A 15,527-nucleotide genomic window follows, 5' to 3' on the forward strand; every position below is an offset into this window, starting at 1 on the left:
GTAATTGCACCAACCTGTCCATCCCCCATCAGGCTGAAGGCTGTTTCACTTAAAAATAGCAAAATTAAATTCATATCCCTTCCTGCCTGATGCCTATGGCTTCTCCAGAAAAGTTTGTTCTAGTAGAGCATATTTTGAATTGGATGCTTTCCAGAGGTGTGGAAAGTATTCTGCTGTCCAAGCATGGGCAACAGATTTTTATCCATACTTGTTCATGTTTCTCAGAAAAGAATGGGCAGTGGAAAACACGTTTCAACCTTTTCAGACTGAGTGGTAAAGAAGATTAAGATATTAACCTTTTCAGGGTCCTGCCTCTCTTCTTAACAATATTTTCTTGTAGTTCAGTAACAAATGATTCTTTTTTTTTTACATATTTCCATCTGCATAGAATACTGAAAATTCCTGAGATATGTACTAGGAGTGAACGCTTCCACTTCACTTTCTTTCTATTGGACTGTTCACAGTTCCCTGGGTATTCATAGTTTTAAGTCCATTGCTTCCCTCACAATTGTCATGCATATTCACATTTACCTTCCTTTGAGTGTCTGCATAATTCAGACCAGGTCCCTGTAGGAATTGGCCAGGGCTTTTGACTACTATAACTATTGCCTCATCAGCCTAAGGACAGCCCGGAGCTACCATCTTTCACATATTAAGGTTTTTCCAAACCACCCTGGACACAAGTGCAGACTTTTTTTTCCTGTAGCTGTACTCAGTTGCATTCCTTGTAGCCAGGCAGGTGATCTTGACAGCACTGCACCATCCCTAAAGCTCTGTGTTACATGCTAGCCTTCATCCTCAATTCCCTTTTGGCCAGACTGCACTATAGGAAAATCTGTTGGTACCCAAGAAACCTGTGTTCTCTAGAAGAGTAATCCTATTTGATTATTGCATTCTAATTTAAGGAGTAGGAGTCTCATGTGGTAGTCAGTGCAGAGTGACATTTGTACAGTCCAATGGGGAACCAGACCCTTTCTTCTGATGCCTTCACTTCTGTAACATTGGAGCATCTTTTCCATCAAAAAATAATGGAAGGCATGGCACAAACATCTACTCCTTACTGCCAAACATCATTCTAATGTCCGTGATGGATCTGTGAGATACCCAAAGAAAGCTCTACAAGTCAGTCCAGAAGTCTTTGGAAGAATCCTAGAACTAAGGAGTTTAACTGCAGAAGCGATCTATTTCTGAGCTGCACACAAAGCCAAACTTTCTCTATAGTGGGCATGCATTATCATTTGATTTGCTTGCCATCTGGCTTGTCTGTGGTTCACAAAACATGTTCCGGACATGATTGATGTGGATAACCTATGCTGTCCTAAGTGGGTTGAAGTCTTTTTTTTTTCACTGGAGCCAAAGGTAAAAAGCCTCCAAGCAGATTCTGATTTTGCATGGTACAGAAAACATTTGACACTTAGAGTACTTGAGCAGAATGGTAGTATCAGTGTATGCAGATGGCTGTAAACAAATGTTAAGTATCTATAGCATTTATTTCCTGTTCAAAAGACGCAAGGGTCCTTAAGAGCTCAAATTCAGATGCAGTGTCTCACTGGTGATAGCAGTAAATTTATGATGCTCAGGTTTTCCTCAAAACTTGACACCACGAGTCTTCAGTGTGATCAAATATAGCACCATGGTTATCAGCAGGGAGACATGTACTTTCTCCTCTGCACATTGCTTATTTTGCATTAAAGATGTTTCTGAGATTGGCTCACAGTGCTCTTGCATATGATCTGAGCAGGTCCACATTGTCTTCGTGGATGAAAGTAGATCCCAAAGTTTTTGTTCAAACACATTATGCTTTGAGTTGCCTCATTTTACATATGCTTGTCTGGTACTTGCGTATTATCGCAACCAAATTTTCATGCTGCGATAACTGACATAAAATTGAAGAATAGATGTTTGGGTTTGCCCTAATTTATGTTTTGCAAGTAAGGTCAAACATTTTTAAGTTTTAATGGAAGGCTGGGTTGTAAACAAAGGGCTTGGGAAAGCAGTCACCATTTTCTGCTGCTGCTGCTGCTTCTCCGACTGCGGTGGCTTGACTGGAGAAACTAGCTGCAGTGTCTGTGCCCTTTTACATACATCAGAACGTCCGATAGGAAGCAAAGACAATCAGGGGATTTTCATGTAGAAACAATGGCAGTACTGCAAAATCTTTTGCATCTGCTAACTTCCTTTCATTCCCCCAATGCTAGTCTCACTTTGGGGATCAATTATAACAGAGAAGGGTAATCCAAAAAAAAAAAAAAACTCGAATGAAGAATGTAGAAATAATTTTGCAGTACTGCCATTTTTTCTACTTCAAAATCCCCTCGATTGTCTTTGCTTCCTATCAGATGTTCAAAACACTGCAGCTAGTTTCTCCAGTCAACCCACTGATAGATTTTATCGTTTTTCTGCATACTTAATTCTTTTTGTGTAAGAACTGTAGCTTACAAGCTGTCCGTCGTACAAGACATCCAGAAAAAGAAGGTGATATAGGTACCTCCATAGGTATTGCAAGGGATAAGAAACTAAGAGTAATGCTACTCAACGCCAGAAATCTAAATCTCAAGATGCATGCTCTCGAAACTCTTCTTAGCATGGAGAACATCGATATCTGTGCAGTAACAGAAACCTGGTTCAAGGCTCCCGAGAGCACCCCAGCACTACCATGTTATACCTCATACCATGCTTTTCGGCCCCAAAACTTGGACCGAACCACAAAAGGAAGGGGAGTATCAATATTAGTCAGATACCTACACCTCCAGGTTGGTGGCACAGCACGAAGCATCAGAGACTATCCATGTGCAACTATCAGTGGGTAAAACTGCCTTCCAGTTTATAGCCTGCTACAGACCACCCTCTCAAACCCAGGAACCCCACTCGGCCTTCCTGAGAACACTGGAAAATATGAAGGTCTCTCCAAACACCATTATATTGGGCGACTTCAACTACCCAAACATAGACTGGGAGCATTACTCTAGCTCCAACACCCTGGCCCAAAGCTTCCTAGAATTTATAAACTCAAATGCTATGGAACAACGTGTTACCACTCCCACAAGAGGGGAAAATATACTGGACCTGATCATCACCAACATGGGGACTCTATGCTCCAGACCAGAAGTGTATCCCTCACTGGTAAGATCAGACCATAAACTAATCTCACTGGATATTCACATCCCGAACCCACCCCCTGCCCAGAAAACCACAGTGAAAAACTTCTCTAAAGCAAATTTCACACTCCTCAAAACCGAGGTGGAATCCTTCAAAGCCCCCAAGCCTGTGGAAAATACGGCCCAGACCGCAGAATCCTTTATAAACGCATTTTATTAACACCTTCAGGAATGCATGGATCATGCAATCCCAAATAAAACCAAGACCCAATCCTCCAAAGGCAGACATCCTGTCTGGTGGACCCCAGCCATAAACAAACTATACAATAGAAGGAGTAAGCTACTAGAAGATAGAGCAAAATCCCAAAAAAGGGAAGGCATCTCTGATCAGTATTAGCAAAAAACTACAGGCACTCATAAAATCGTCTTAAGGCCAGCTTCCAGAGAAAAATTGCACAGGACACTAAGGATAATCCCAAGGCTTTCTTTAGTTATGTTAGGAACCTGGGTGGGAATTCCCAGATATGCTCAGAATTAGTCCAAAATGACAAAACATACATCGATCCCACAGACATTGCCAACATCCTAGCTGACAAGTTCAGCGCAAACTTCTCCCTTCCCTCCCCACCAAAAGGGCAAATATCTTTCCCAGCAGAGTGCTGCCCACCTGACATCTCAGATGCTCAGGTAAGAGCCGCCCTCTCCAAAGCAAAAAACACAGCATCAATGGGACCAGACGGTGTCCCTGGCTGCGTCCTACATGAGCTCCAAGAAGAGCTAAACCCAAACATAAAACTACTGTTCAATCTCAGCCTTACTACAGGATATGTACCCAAATAGTGGCGTACAGCAACAGTGGTCCCACTCCACAAAGGTGGTGCCTCAACGGATCCTGGAAACTATCGCCCCATAAGCCTAACCAGCTTGGTCTGCAAAGCTATGGAAAGGATCATCATGGACCTCATAAATAAAGATATTGGGGACCTACAGACACTGGTTCCTTCCCAGTTCGGCTTTAAGTGCAGATCCTGCCTCTTAAACCTGGTCAATTTCTTTGAAACAGTCACCAAGGCCATTGACGAGGGGAAGGTGGTCTGCACCACCTACCTGGACCTCGCAAAAGCCTTCAATACATACCCCACTCTGGCATTATAGATAAGCTCACCAGCTTAAATATAAACCCCTATGTCACTAGATGGGTTGCAAACTGGCTCAAGGACAGAACCCACATGGTTAGAATTGCTGGAGCCATGTCAGACTCCAAACCAGTTACAAGTGGTGTCCCACAAGGCTCAGTCCTGGGACCTCTCTTGTTCGGTATATATTTCTCGGAGGTACAGGCCAACACGGAAGGACTGTGGCTGACCAAATTTGCAGATGACTGCAAACTGGGCGCCATAACCGACTCTCCAGCCGACACAAGCATCCTCCAAAAGGGCCTCATAGAAACAGACAACTGGTGCCAGAGCCATGGCCTCAAACTAAATGCCAAAAAGTGTATAGTCATCCCCTTTGGCAAAAACAAAGTGCCCACAAATTACCACATAGGTGTTAATCCATTAAGTACAGAAGAAGTAATTAGGGACCTGGGGACCCAAGTTGATAGCAATCTCTCATTTGACAACCACGTGGCCAAAGTGGTTAGAAAAACATTTTGTATGGCCCACCTAATTGAAGGGATTCACATGTAGATCAGGGGAGGTCATCGTGCCTCTTTACTCATCCCTCATCAGGCCCATAATTGAGTACAATGCCCCTTTTGGGATGTACCTTACCAGACACCTGCAGCAATTGGAAAGACCCCAAAAGTACCTCACCAAGAGGATCAAAGGGCTCAAACAGATGCCATATGCTGCCCGGTTAAAGAAACTCCAGCTGTACTCAGTGGCATACCGCCTGCTCAGAGGGGATCTGTGCCTGACATATAAAGCCATGTCCAACCCGGAATTAATGGACATGCTGCAGCTCATAAAATCCAAATCCCATCGTGCTACGCACTCAAGAGACTTGAACCTCAGCACTAAAATAAATAGGACATGCTGGAGGGACAGATTCATAACCCAGAGGCTCCCTTCACTCTGGAATAAAATCCCAGTCCAGGTTAGGCAGAGTCCCTCATTGACTCTCTTCAAGAGGAATCTTGATGAGTGGATGGGAGATCGTAGGTTTACCTCGGGTATCACTTCTGTGTTACTGTTAGACAGAGGCACAGTATACTAACTTCGAAAAAAGGGCATAGCAAAATTAATTTAAAATGGGTGGCGAAAGCCAAACACACTCTGGCTAGGCTTATAAATGTCCTAGGGCAGATAGCCTAGTATGACCCTACGATATGCTGCTATTTTAAATGACCCGCTTGTCTTTGGAATTTGCCATAATTTTATTCTGCCCTTCTTATTATTTTCCATGAAGTTAGAGCGGTAAAGGAGGATGCTACCAAGGAAGAGGACTTTGGCCATTAGTCTAGTTCCTCTGTCATAACCAAAGTGCTACAAAAAGTGAATTGGACTTCACACACCCCGTTTTAGTTTAGTAAACAGCTGTTTTGCAAGAATATCAGGAACTACACAGGGTTAAAAATCTGGTTGCGTTAATACGCAAGTACCGCTTGTTTGAGTTAATCACTCTTGAGTTTGTTGCACCAGTATTGCCTGACATCACACTGTACACTTGCACCCAGTCTAGTTGTATGCTTAGTACTGTAGTTCTCTTTAGGTTCTTAAACTGTGCATGTAAAGAATCTTTTTCCTTGCATCTAGTGTTTGCTTGCCTTGCAGGGTTTTTTTTTTTTTTTTTACTATGCATCATATTCCATGTAAAATCTGTTTGCACATTTATTTGTTTTCATTTAGATGGGTCATTGAACTTTGAAACATTAGGAAAACAGAATCTTGAATTAAGTCACTCTTAAAAGAATTCTTGTTAGGTGCTTTTCTTTTTTGTCAAGCAAAGAACTGACTTTGTATTACACTCCCAGCTATTCAAGATGTATGTACAACCAAAACTTCTTCAATTAGCACCTTAATTGATGTTACAGTCTCCCTGTCCTAAAACCTCAGGAATATTGACCATTCAGCTCCGTTGCTGCTAGCCCCCAAAAACAAGTTTCACTGCACAGAATCAAAGCTTTTCCTTTCTCAGCCCCAAATGCCAGTGATGTGTCTCTGTCCACATTACCCAAGCACACCATATGTTACTAATTTTGAACTGTGTATTCCTATAACTGTACATTACACTTACCTTAAGAGCTGACTGTCTTTATTGCGTATGCATCTTTGTAATGCATAAGCTCATTTCAACTTCAGTGTAATGGTAAGACCTTCTTGTACTGAATATTTAATTATATTTTATAAATTAATTTTATTACAGTACTTTTCCCCATGCTGACATTGAAAGTGGTAATTTGTGATCAGTACTATACCCTGGTTAACAGATTCAAGTAAATACAATAAGTAAGTTTGTTTTCTTTTCTCTGTTATGTGTAAATGATGATGAGTAGTTTTCTGTTATTTTCCAGAGTTATACACTACATTCTGGGGAAGTGAATGGTGGTCTTCCTACAGTGTCTGGATTTCCTGCTGGTTCCAACCCTTATGGTGTGTCTAACCACTCGTCCCCCATTTCTGCAGCAGAAAGTATAATGTGTAAGTCAGAAGTATGCGTTAATAATGTTGAGCATTGAAGATACCATATCACTTGATATCAGAAGTAAACTGAATTGGCTTATGGCCCTCCAGTAACCTGACCCATAGGGCAGCCTTAAAGGTTGGGCTGAGTTTTACAATGTAGAGTTTACCAAGGTCTTCTTGTGACTATAGATTTACTTAAATATCTTTTGGGGTGGATTACATTTGTTTATACTTTGCCTTAGAGTGTGCAGTATCCCATAACTAAAATAGAAGCTGTAAACCAAGACAGATTTAGTTTCCATATTTTTGGAAATTAAGGATAAGTGCTGTTACATTTCCAAGAGTTATGTAAGTGCTTAAAATAATGGTCTGAAATTCTTCAGGGATGTAATGTAAGTGATTCAGGGTTGCACAGTGGTGCAGTGTTTTACATTGCTGTTTTGCAGATCTTGGTTTTTCCAGTTCATTTTCTAGCTGGGGAAAATTATGTGCAGAGTACTTGTGGGTTTCTTGGATATTATAGTTTCCTCCCATATCCAGAGCACGCACATGTACGTGAGTTGGCACTCCTGTAAACTGCCTGTAAGTATGTTATAAACTGTCTACCCAAAAAAGGTTTTCTGCCTTACTTGCTGGAAGGTGCTCCGCTTTCCCCTGAATAGGATACAATAGGTACTTGGAAATAAATATATGAATGTTTTAAGTAGTTAATGTTTTATGTAATATGTGGAATTTTAAGTGCCAACATTTTATACATGAAGTAGACTCCAGGGTCTAGGATCAGTTTTGGCAGGTTGCTTATTTTTCAGTGTGAAACCAGGAAAGCCTGTAATAAAATTTCAAGGCTTTCCATTGGCATTTTGTTGAGGATTGCTGTTTGTTACCCTTACGATAAAATCTGCTATAAAGTGTCATGTTTAGTAAACTCCCATTAGTAATGCCTGACACATTTTCATCCATTCCTTTTGCAGCTAACAGAGGAGGTACAGCAGGAAGCTCTGGAGATGCACTGGGAAAAGCATTGGCTTCAGTAAGTTTAAGAAATGTTGTGATCCTCTTTTAATTGTTTTGTTTGTAATAGTGTGTAGCAATGTCGAAAGTATGTTACTTAATAGTTTCACGTTTTGTGTACATTTATAGCAAATCAGTTACATGAAATTAAAAATGCTGCTTCACTTGATGAATGGCACTCAGATTTCCTGAATGTGGTAAAACTGGATAGGTATGGATTGTATTGGGTCACATTTCTGCACTCGCTTATTGTGAAGCCTTGGTGGCAGGGCTGAGTTTCGAAATGTAGTTTGCAAGGTATTTTCAGGGCAGTTGACTTATTTTAAAATACACACTGCATTGTCTGGATACATGGAGAAAAGCTGCGCAAACTCCACGTACTAAAAAAAGAGGTCTTATTTTTTCCTCACAAACTAATTAGCTCAGTTATTTTGATGCCCCGTGGAACCCAGCCATTTGTGGGCAGTTTTGTCTTAAGTATAGGCAGTATGCTGAAAATTTTAACAGCAGTTTCATTCATTATATTTGAGCATTCAAAATAAGTAAAGAAATGCTGCTCACAAAGGCAAATGCTCTCGTTTAGAACAGTCAAAATTAAAAATGTATATATAAACCAAGAGCAAAGTAAGGATCCGTTTAAAATATTTTCAAACCAAATAATTTATTGTTTCAAATGATGAGCGTTTTCGCTAAATATTAGCTTCATCAGATCACATACCATTTATTATACATAATGCTTAAATACTGAATATGAGCAGTTAATTCATTCAAATCGACCAATCAGAAGATCATATCAATTAATTCCTTTTCAGAATTAAAAGGGTAAATACAGAAGTAAGATGCATAGACTAACCTTTGAAAATACATATAGTTACTTCCTATCTATCAAATACATAAAATATATGATATTAAAAAGAAAATATATTCACAATCCTCCAAATAGATACATAAAAAATGTAAATATTGAAACTATAAAATGCTGAATACATATAACTATGCATATAAATTTATGTTTAATAAAATATTTGGTGTATATTAGATACTAAAAACATATAATAAATACATATATGTAATATAATATTGCATAAATACAAATATGTATGTAAATAAATATGTCTATTTAAAAATGTATATAGATAAATTTTTTAGTTATTTATTTTATGGTTGTTTATTTATTTTATATGTCTACATTGCCTAAGTGTCGGTTTTATTGATACCTTGTCATTCAATCCTGAACCTCTATCTGCTCTCAACGTAATAATCCAATTATTCTCCTTTTTCTTCTGTACGTGATGTGATATTTCCACCTCTCATATCAGATACAATTACTTCTATCACTCTAAACATAAATTCATGACGAATGTTATTTAAAAAAGTGTGTTTTGCTAAAGCATTTTGCATGTTGTTTTTCCTAATGTTATAGATATGCTCCCTTATTCTATCACGTAGTGGGCGGTTTGTCTTGCCCACATAAAAGGATGAGCATAATTTGCATACTGCTAAGTAAACAACATTAGCAGTCATACAATTAGCATCTACCTTAAAATGAAAAACTTTTCCAGTATCAGGGTGATAGAATCTTGTATTACTATCAATAAAAACACAGAAGTTACAATGCCCACATTGTTTTGTATGGCCTAATTTACTCGGCTTGACTTCCAGAGTTTGACATTCCCAGAGCAGTGCTGGATCTGATGTTATCCATGCCATTATTCATCATCATAGGTTCATAGGGCATTGGATCAGATATCTAGTCCGAGCCAGCAACATACAACAGGCAGATCCAAGGTTCTAGCTCCTCCCCCTCCCTTAATGCCCTGCTGTCCTTCAAACCCCCCCCCCCCCCCCCAGATTTTGTTTACCACTGTTTAGTACAGACGCCGTCCTTGGTTTTTGCTTCAGATAAGTGGTTACTTTATCTTTTCTGCTTTATTTGAATAGCTAGTGGGTTTATCTTAGTTTATCATGTAGTTTAGTAATTTAGTGTGGTTACCTCCTCTCCCTTAAATTTGGTTAGTTTTGTAGTTTGTTGTTGTTGTGGATGTTTTGGTGCCCTTTTTGTAGTTTCGCCGTTAGGGCGTTAATAGTAGATGTTCTTCGTGTTTCACTGTTGCAGTCATCACATTTGGGTTATCTGCTTGTAGTAGCCCTCAGCTGGCCTGATTAATAAAGTCTTGGGTCCTGCATCGGTTGCTGTCTCTTCAGTGACGTCAGGGATATAAAACATGCAGCCAACGCCATTACATCAGTCTTTATTGCCGTGCGGTGCCCGAAGCAGAAGCAGTTCGCAAGTGCCGGAAAGGCCGACTAATGAAATTTTCGTTTTCTTGAGTTTCAGAACTGAAGTCTTCAACTAAAAGCGAAATACCCCGTTGGGGAAACTTTTTCTTGCTCTAAACAGTTGTCAGTAAAAGTAAATAATTGCATTTCTTGTGGAAAGCAAATAAAAAGATTTTCATTCGTACTGTATTTCTTGCCTGGGCCCTGACCATGATGTACCTCTCTGTCGGTTTTGTACCTTATTTAAATCACAAACTGTCGTCTGTATATTTTCGCTTCTAAATATTTTGGTGCTTGGTTCAGTTTTCCAGATATGTCTTCAGTAAGCCATCAGACTACCGACATTCCAAAAAAATGCAAAGATAAAGACAGAGACAGGCCGCCTAGGTCCAAAGGTGCCGACGATGCTTCTGCTAAGCCAGTCACCAGTTCGCCGGTACTCGGTGAGGCGCTTTTGCAGCCCCTGATACCCGCTACTTCAGATTTGCAGGCCTCTACTGAGATCCATTCGGAGTCCGGTATGCTGCGAGATGCTTCAACTGTGGAACCTGCGGATGTCTCTATCTTGGATGGGTCCGGAGCTCTGTGCAGGCACCGGCTTCTGAGGGTGTATTCAGGCCTACTGACTTGCATATTAAACAGACACCATCATCTTCTTCAAGGCCTAAAACTCAAACCATGCCTAGGAAACTGACACCCAGACCCGCATGGTCAGGCCTCTATGCCTAAAAAACAAATGATAAGAATGGCGTAAGACCTTATTACTTTAATCAGGGGAAGCCAACCTTCCCCCTCTGAGAGACCTAGGACTGAGTTTGCTTATGATACTTTTGACCAGGATTCTGAAATTTCTGTTTCCTCTAATGACCAGGATTTACCCTCATCTACTTATGAGGATTGTGGTGCTGAGGACTCTGCTTCACCCACATAGGATTTCTCTTTTGGTGAAACCTTGCATACTCTTAGGGAGCATTTTCGTTGAAAAAGTCAGGATTTCTCTGATTCTAAAAAGAGGCTTAGGGATTTCTTATTCCTGCCCCAGCATAGGCCTTTAGCTATCCCTCCTGTACTAGACATTGTTGATGCCTTTTTGGAATCTAGCTTGGCCCCTGACTCTTTACCTCCTGCTCCCAAAAAACCTGATCAATATTACAGGATTCCTGACTCTCAAGTTCTTTTTCAAAAATCCTACTGCGGATCCTGAGACCATTTCACAGGGACCCAAGGGCATTAAAGCTACTACTGCCAATAATCCTACCCTCTCTGATAGAGACTCCAGGGCGTTGGATAGATGGGGTAAAAAGGTATACACTTCTGCAACCTTGGCCATTAGGGCCTTAAACTGCCAGATTTATATGTTAAAGTATCAGCAGTATATTATTGGATTGCTTAAACAGAAAATGTTGTTGATTACTGATGTTGCTGAAAATAAGAATTTACAGGATTTAATGCTTTCTGCTGAACAAGTTGGAAAACATACTTTGCAGTGTGGTTTTGATTCACTAGAGGCATCTTGCAGGGCTGCTGTCACTGGGTCTGTACTTAGAAGGCATGCTTGGCTTAAGGAACAATCCTTGCCATATCATGTTAAAGCTAAATTACTGGATGCTCCCTTAAATCAGGACCGCCTGTTTGGCAGTAAGGCAGAAGTTGTTCTTAAAGATGGAGGAAAAAGCTAAATCTGTGCAAACTGTTAAAAGATTTCTTAGAAGTACAACCTCCAAAATTTAGTAGGCATTGGCCTTCTAAGAGTTGGTCCTTTCCTGCCTCTTCCAGGCCTTCTCAGTCCAAACCCAGATCCAGCAGAATACCCAGGCTTCAGTCGCAGGGTACGCACAGGACTAAGCAGTGGGGGGCCCCTTCTTCCAAATCTGGGAGTAGTAAAACTCCCCCCCTATGATAAACTGTCTCAGTGACTTAGCTTTAAAACTTCCAAGCACTTCTCAACTGACTGCACCTTTGGGGGGAAAGATTGCTGTACTTGCAAAAAACAGGAACTCATTACTCAGGACAAATGGGTTTTAAATATAGTGTCCCAAGGATACAGATTTCACTTCCACACATTACCAACCCCAAACGGTTGGCGAGATCTACCCCCAAATTAGTGGGCAGAGTCTCAAAAGCAAGTACTCTCTCTCTTAAGCATAAAGGCTATTCAAACTGTACCAGAAGAGGAAAAGGGACAAGGTTTCTACTCTACTTTTCCTGGTACCCAGAAAAGATAATTAATGGTGTCCTATCCTGGACCTGTCTACTTTAAACACCTTTTTGGTGATTCAAGATGCTGACTCTTCACCACTTGCTTCCTATGCTAGGCAAAGATGCTTGGTTGGCAACACTCGATTTAAAGGAATTATACCTGCACATCCCAATCAGGGAATCTTGCAGAAGATACCTACACTTCAAAGGAGGCTACACGCACTATCGGTTCTCTGCCCTGCCCTTTGGCTTATCTACTGCACCCAGGGTATTCACAAAGTGCCTAGCTCCAGTCATTGCATTTTGCAGGCAAAGAAATGTTCAAATATACCCATACCTGGACGATTGTCTAATTCAGGCAGAAAGCCAGGACATACTTTTGAATCATCTGGCCTTTGTACAAAGGGTGCTAACTTGTCTGGGGTACACCATAAACGAAAATAAATCACACCTGGTACCCTGTCAACAAATTATATTCCTGGGAACAAGCTTGAATACAGCTTACCAGATGGCTTTCCTCATGCCAGAGAAACAAATTCATTTGACAACCTACGTCAAACTAGTGAACACAAAAACCTTGCTATCTGCAAGGCAAATATTGCAAGCCTTTGGGTTCATGGCCTCCTGCGTTCTTCTAATTCCATATGCAAGACTACATATGAGGAAACTACAATGGTATCTAAAAAGCCTATGGTATCAACATTTTCAGGATCTAGAAGCAATGATTCCTGTCATACCTTGCCTACGCTTAGAGTTCCTTTGGTGGGCAGAGGCCTGCCACCAAAACAAGGGACTACCATTCACTCTACCCCCTGCCGCCCAAACCCTAACAACAGACTCATCAGACTATGCATAGGGGGCTTACCTGGCAGGGAAGTGCATTCAGGGCAATTGGAACCCAAGTCAAATGCACCTGCATATCAATCAAAAAGAAATGTTAGCTGTACAGAATGCCCTGACAGCCTTCAAGAACCACATTCTTCCAGGACAATTAATGCTAAAGACGGACAACACCACTGTTATGTGGTACATAAGCAGGGGGGTACCCATTCTTACCCCTTCTGCAGACTAGCCATGGCACTGTGGAACACAGCCTTGAGCTACCAAGTGCATCTATAAGCTCAGTTCCTGCCAGGAAACTAAATACACTGGCAGACGGACTAAGCAGAAACCTCATGGACCCACATGAGTGGAAACTGGAACCAAAGACTTTCAACATGTTGACAAACAAATGGGGGAGCCCATATATAAACCTGTTTTCCTCCCCCCAGAACTACAAATTTTGCACAAGGACTCCCCACAAACAAGCTTGGAAAGTGGATGCTCTGTCCTTCAGCTGGAAAAACTTATCAGTTTATGCCTTTCCTCCTCTGCCTCTCCTCTCCAAAGTACTACTAAAGATCAAACAGGACAAACCAAGGACAATATAGTGCTCATCCTCTGTGTTTTGTGAATTTTATAAAGACTTTTTAACCTACGTGGAGTCCAGGACTTTTTTGATATTATTTTTGGTTGAATTGGTACAATTTATTACAATATTGATTGCACCAGACTGGCCACGCCAACACTGGTGTACCCCCACTTGCGCAGTGTGTTACTGTTGGCTCCATGGCACCTGCCTCAGACCCCTACCCTGTTGTCTGAGCATGAAAACCAGATTCTCCACCCTCCGCTTCAAACCCTGAACCTAGCAGCCTGGCTAATTACCTAATCTCTCCTTTACCATCCCTCAGTAAACCAGTGATGGATATCATTTTAGAGGCAAGGAGACCTAGTACTAGAAAATCTTAAGTTGAAAAATGGAAAAGATTCTGCACCTGGAGTCAGTCTCAAGGAATGAGCACAGCAGTACCCAAGTTACCTCAGATTTTACAGTACTTAACTGAGATGCTTTACAAGAGCCTTTCTTTTTCCTCTTATCAAAATTCACACCTCAGCCATTTCAGCTCATTATAACACAGAACCTCCCCTCTTCTCTCATCCACTGCTCAAGCAGTTCTTCAGAGGGGCCAAAATTTTAAGACCACCTGGGAGAGCCCCAGCTCCTGCCTGGGACCTTAACTTTGTATTTGAGAAACTCACTCTTCTTCCTTTCGAGCCAGCTGCTAGTGCAGATTTAAAATTTATTTTTTGGAAAACAGCCTTCCTTTTAACAATCACTTCAGCAAGAAGGGTATCTGATTTACAGGCCCTTGTGGCAGTGGAGCCTTTCATCATCTTTCATGCAGGCAGGGTGTCCCTCTGAACCTATCCCTCCTTCATCCCCAAGGTGGTATCCATTGTGGCTTTTAATCAGTCCATTAATTTGCCATCCTTCTTTCCTAATCCACAGAAGAAAGGTGAACGGGTACTGCACTCCTTAGGTGTGCACAGACAACTTAGATTTTACTTGGACAGGACTAAACCTCAAAGGAAATCTAAACAACTGCTGGTGGCATTTGCTGCAGGAGCAGAGGGGAAGGCTATTTCAAAGCAAACCAGTTCTAAATGGATAGGCCATTGCATTCATTTCTGCTATAAGCCCAATGGAATACCTATCCCACAGGGGATCAGACCCCATTCAACCAGGGCTGCGTCTACCTCTACAGCCTTTTTCATAGGTGTCCCTACCAGGGACATCCTAAAAGCTGCTACCTGGAGTTCGGTACTTTCTTTCACCAAGCATTACCATTTGCCAGTTTTCCCTAAATCCTGAGCTGGCTTTGCCACTGCAGTCTTGCAGGGTCTTACAGCTGGTCTTAATGCTATTTAAATTCCTTCTCCCATCCTTAGCTTTGGGAATCTACCCAAATGCGATGACTGCAACAGTAAAACACTAAGAACATAGTACAGTTGTGTACACTTACCATAAATGTGTAGATGTTAGAGTGTATTCACTGTTGCAGTCCTGATGACTCTCCCTCCAGCTGCCTGACTTTTTTTGGCTATACCTCTACTCTCCTTTACTATGCTTAAAAGTTTTTTGGTGTATTTGCTTTTTTATTGAAGGTATATCCTTGTGTGTGTGTTTGTGTGTGTGTATGTATGTATGTGTGTGTGTGTGTGTGTGTGTGTGTGTGTGTGTGTGTATATATATATATATATATATATATATATATATATATATATATATATATATATATATATATATATAGATAGATATAATTTTATTGCTTCCCATTAAGGGGGCACCTGACATCTGAGGCAAGAAAAACTGATGTAATGGCGTCAGTTGCATGTTTTTTTACCCCTGACGTCATGAAAGAAGAGACAGCAACCAACACAGGACCCAAGACTTTGTTAATCAGGCCGACTGAGGGCTACTGCAAGC

General features: G+C 41.1%; 1 protein-coding gene across 1 annotated transcript in view; it reads left to right on the plus strand.

Annotated features, from left to right (window-relative positions):
- Positions 1 to 15,527, plus strand: part of TCF3 (transcription factor 3) — a 2,378,933-nt gene that overhangs the window by 1,078,729 nt on the left and 1,284,677 nt on the right. Inside the window, exons 10-11 of the mRNA XM_044054828.1 lie at positions 6,616 to 6,742; positions 7,699 to 7,757. Of these exons, the coding sequence (XP_043910763.1) occupies positions 6,616 to 6,742; positions 7,699 to 7,757 (186 nt within the window). The remainder of the gene's footprint in view (positions 1 to 6,615; positions 6,743 to 7,698; positions 7,758 to 15,527) is intronic.

This window comes from Protopterus annectens, chromosome 13.part0 (assembly GCF_019279795.1).
Source record: "Protopterus annectens isolate FY-2018-M chromosome 13.part0, PAN1.0, whole genome shotgun sequence".
In the NCBI taxonomy this organism is placed as follows: domain Eukaryota; kingdom Metazoa; phylum Chordata; order Ceratodontiformes; family Protopteridae; genus Protopterus; species Protopterus annectens.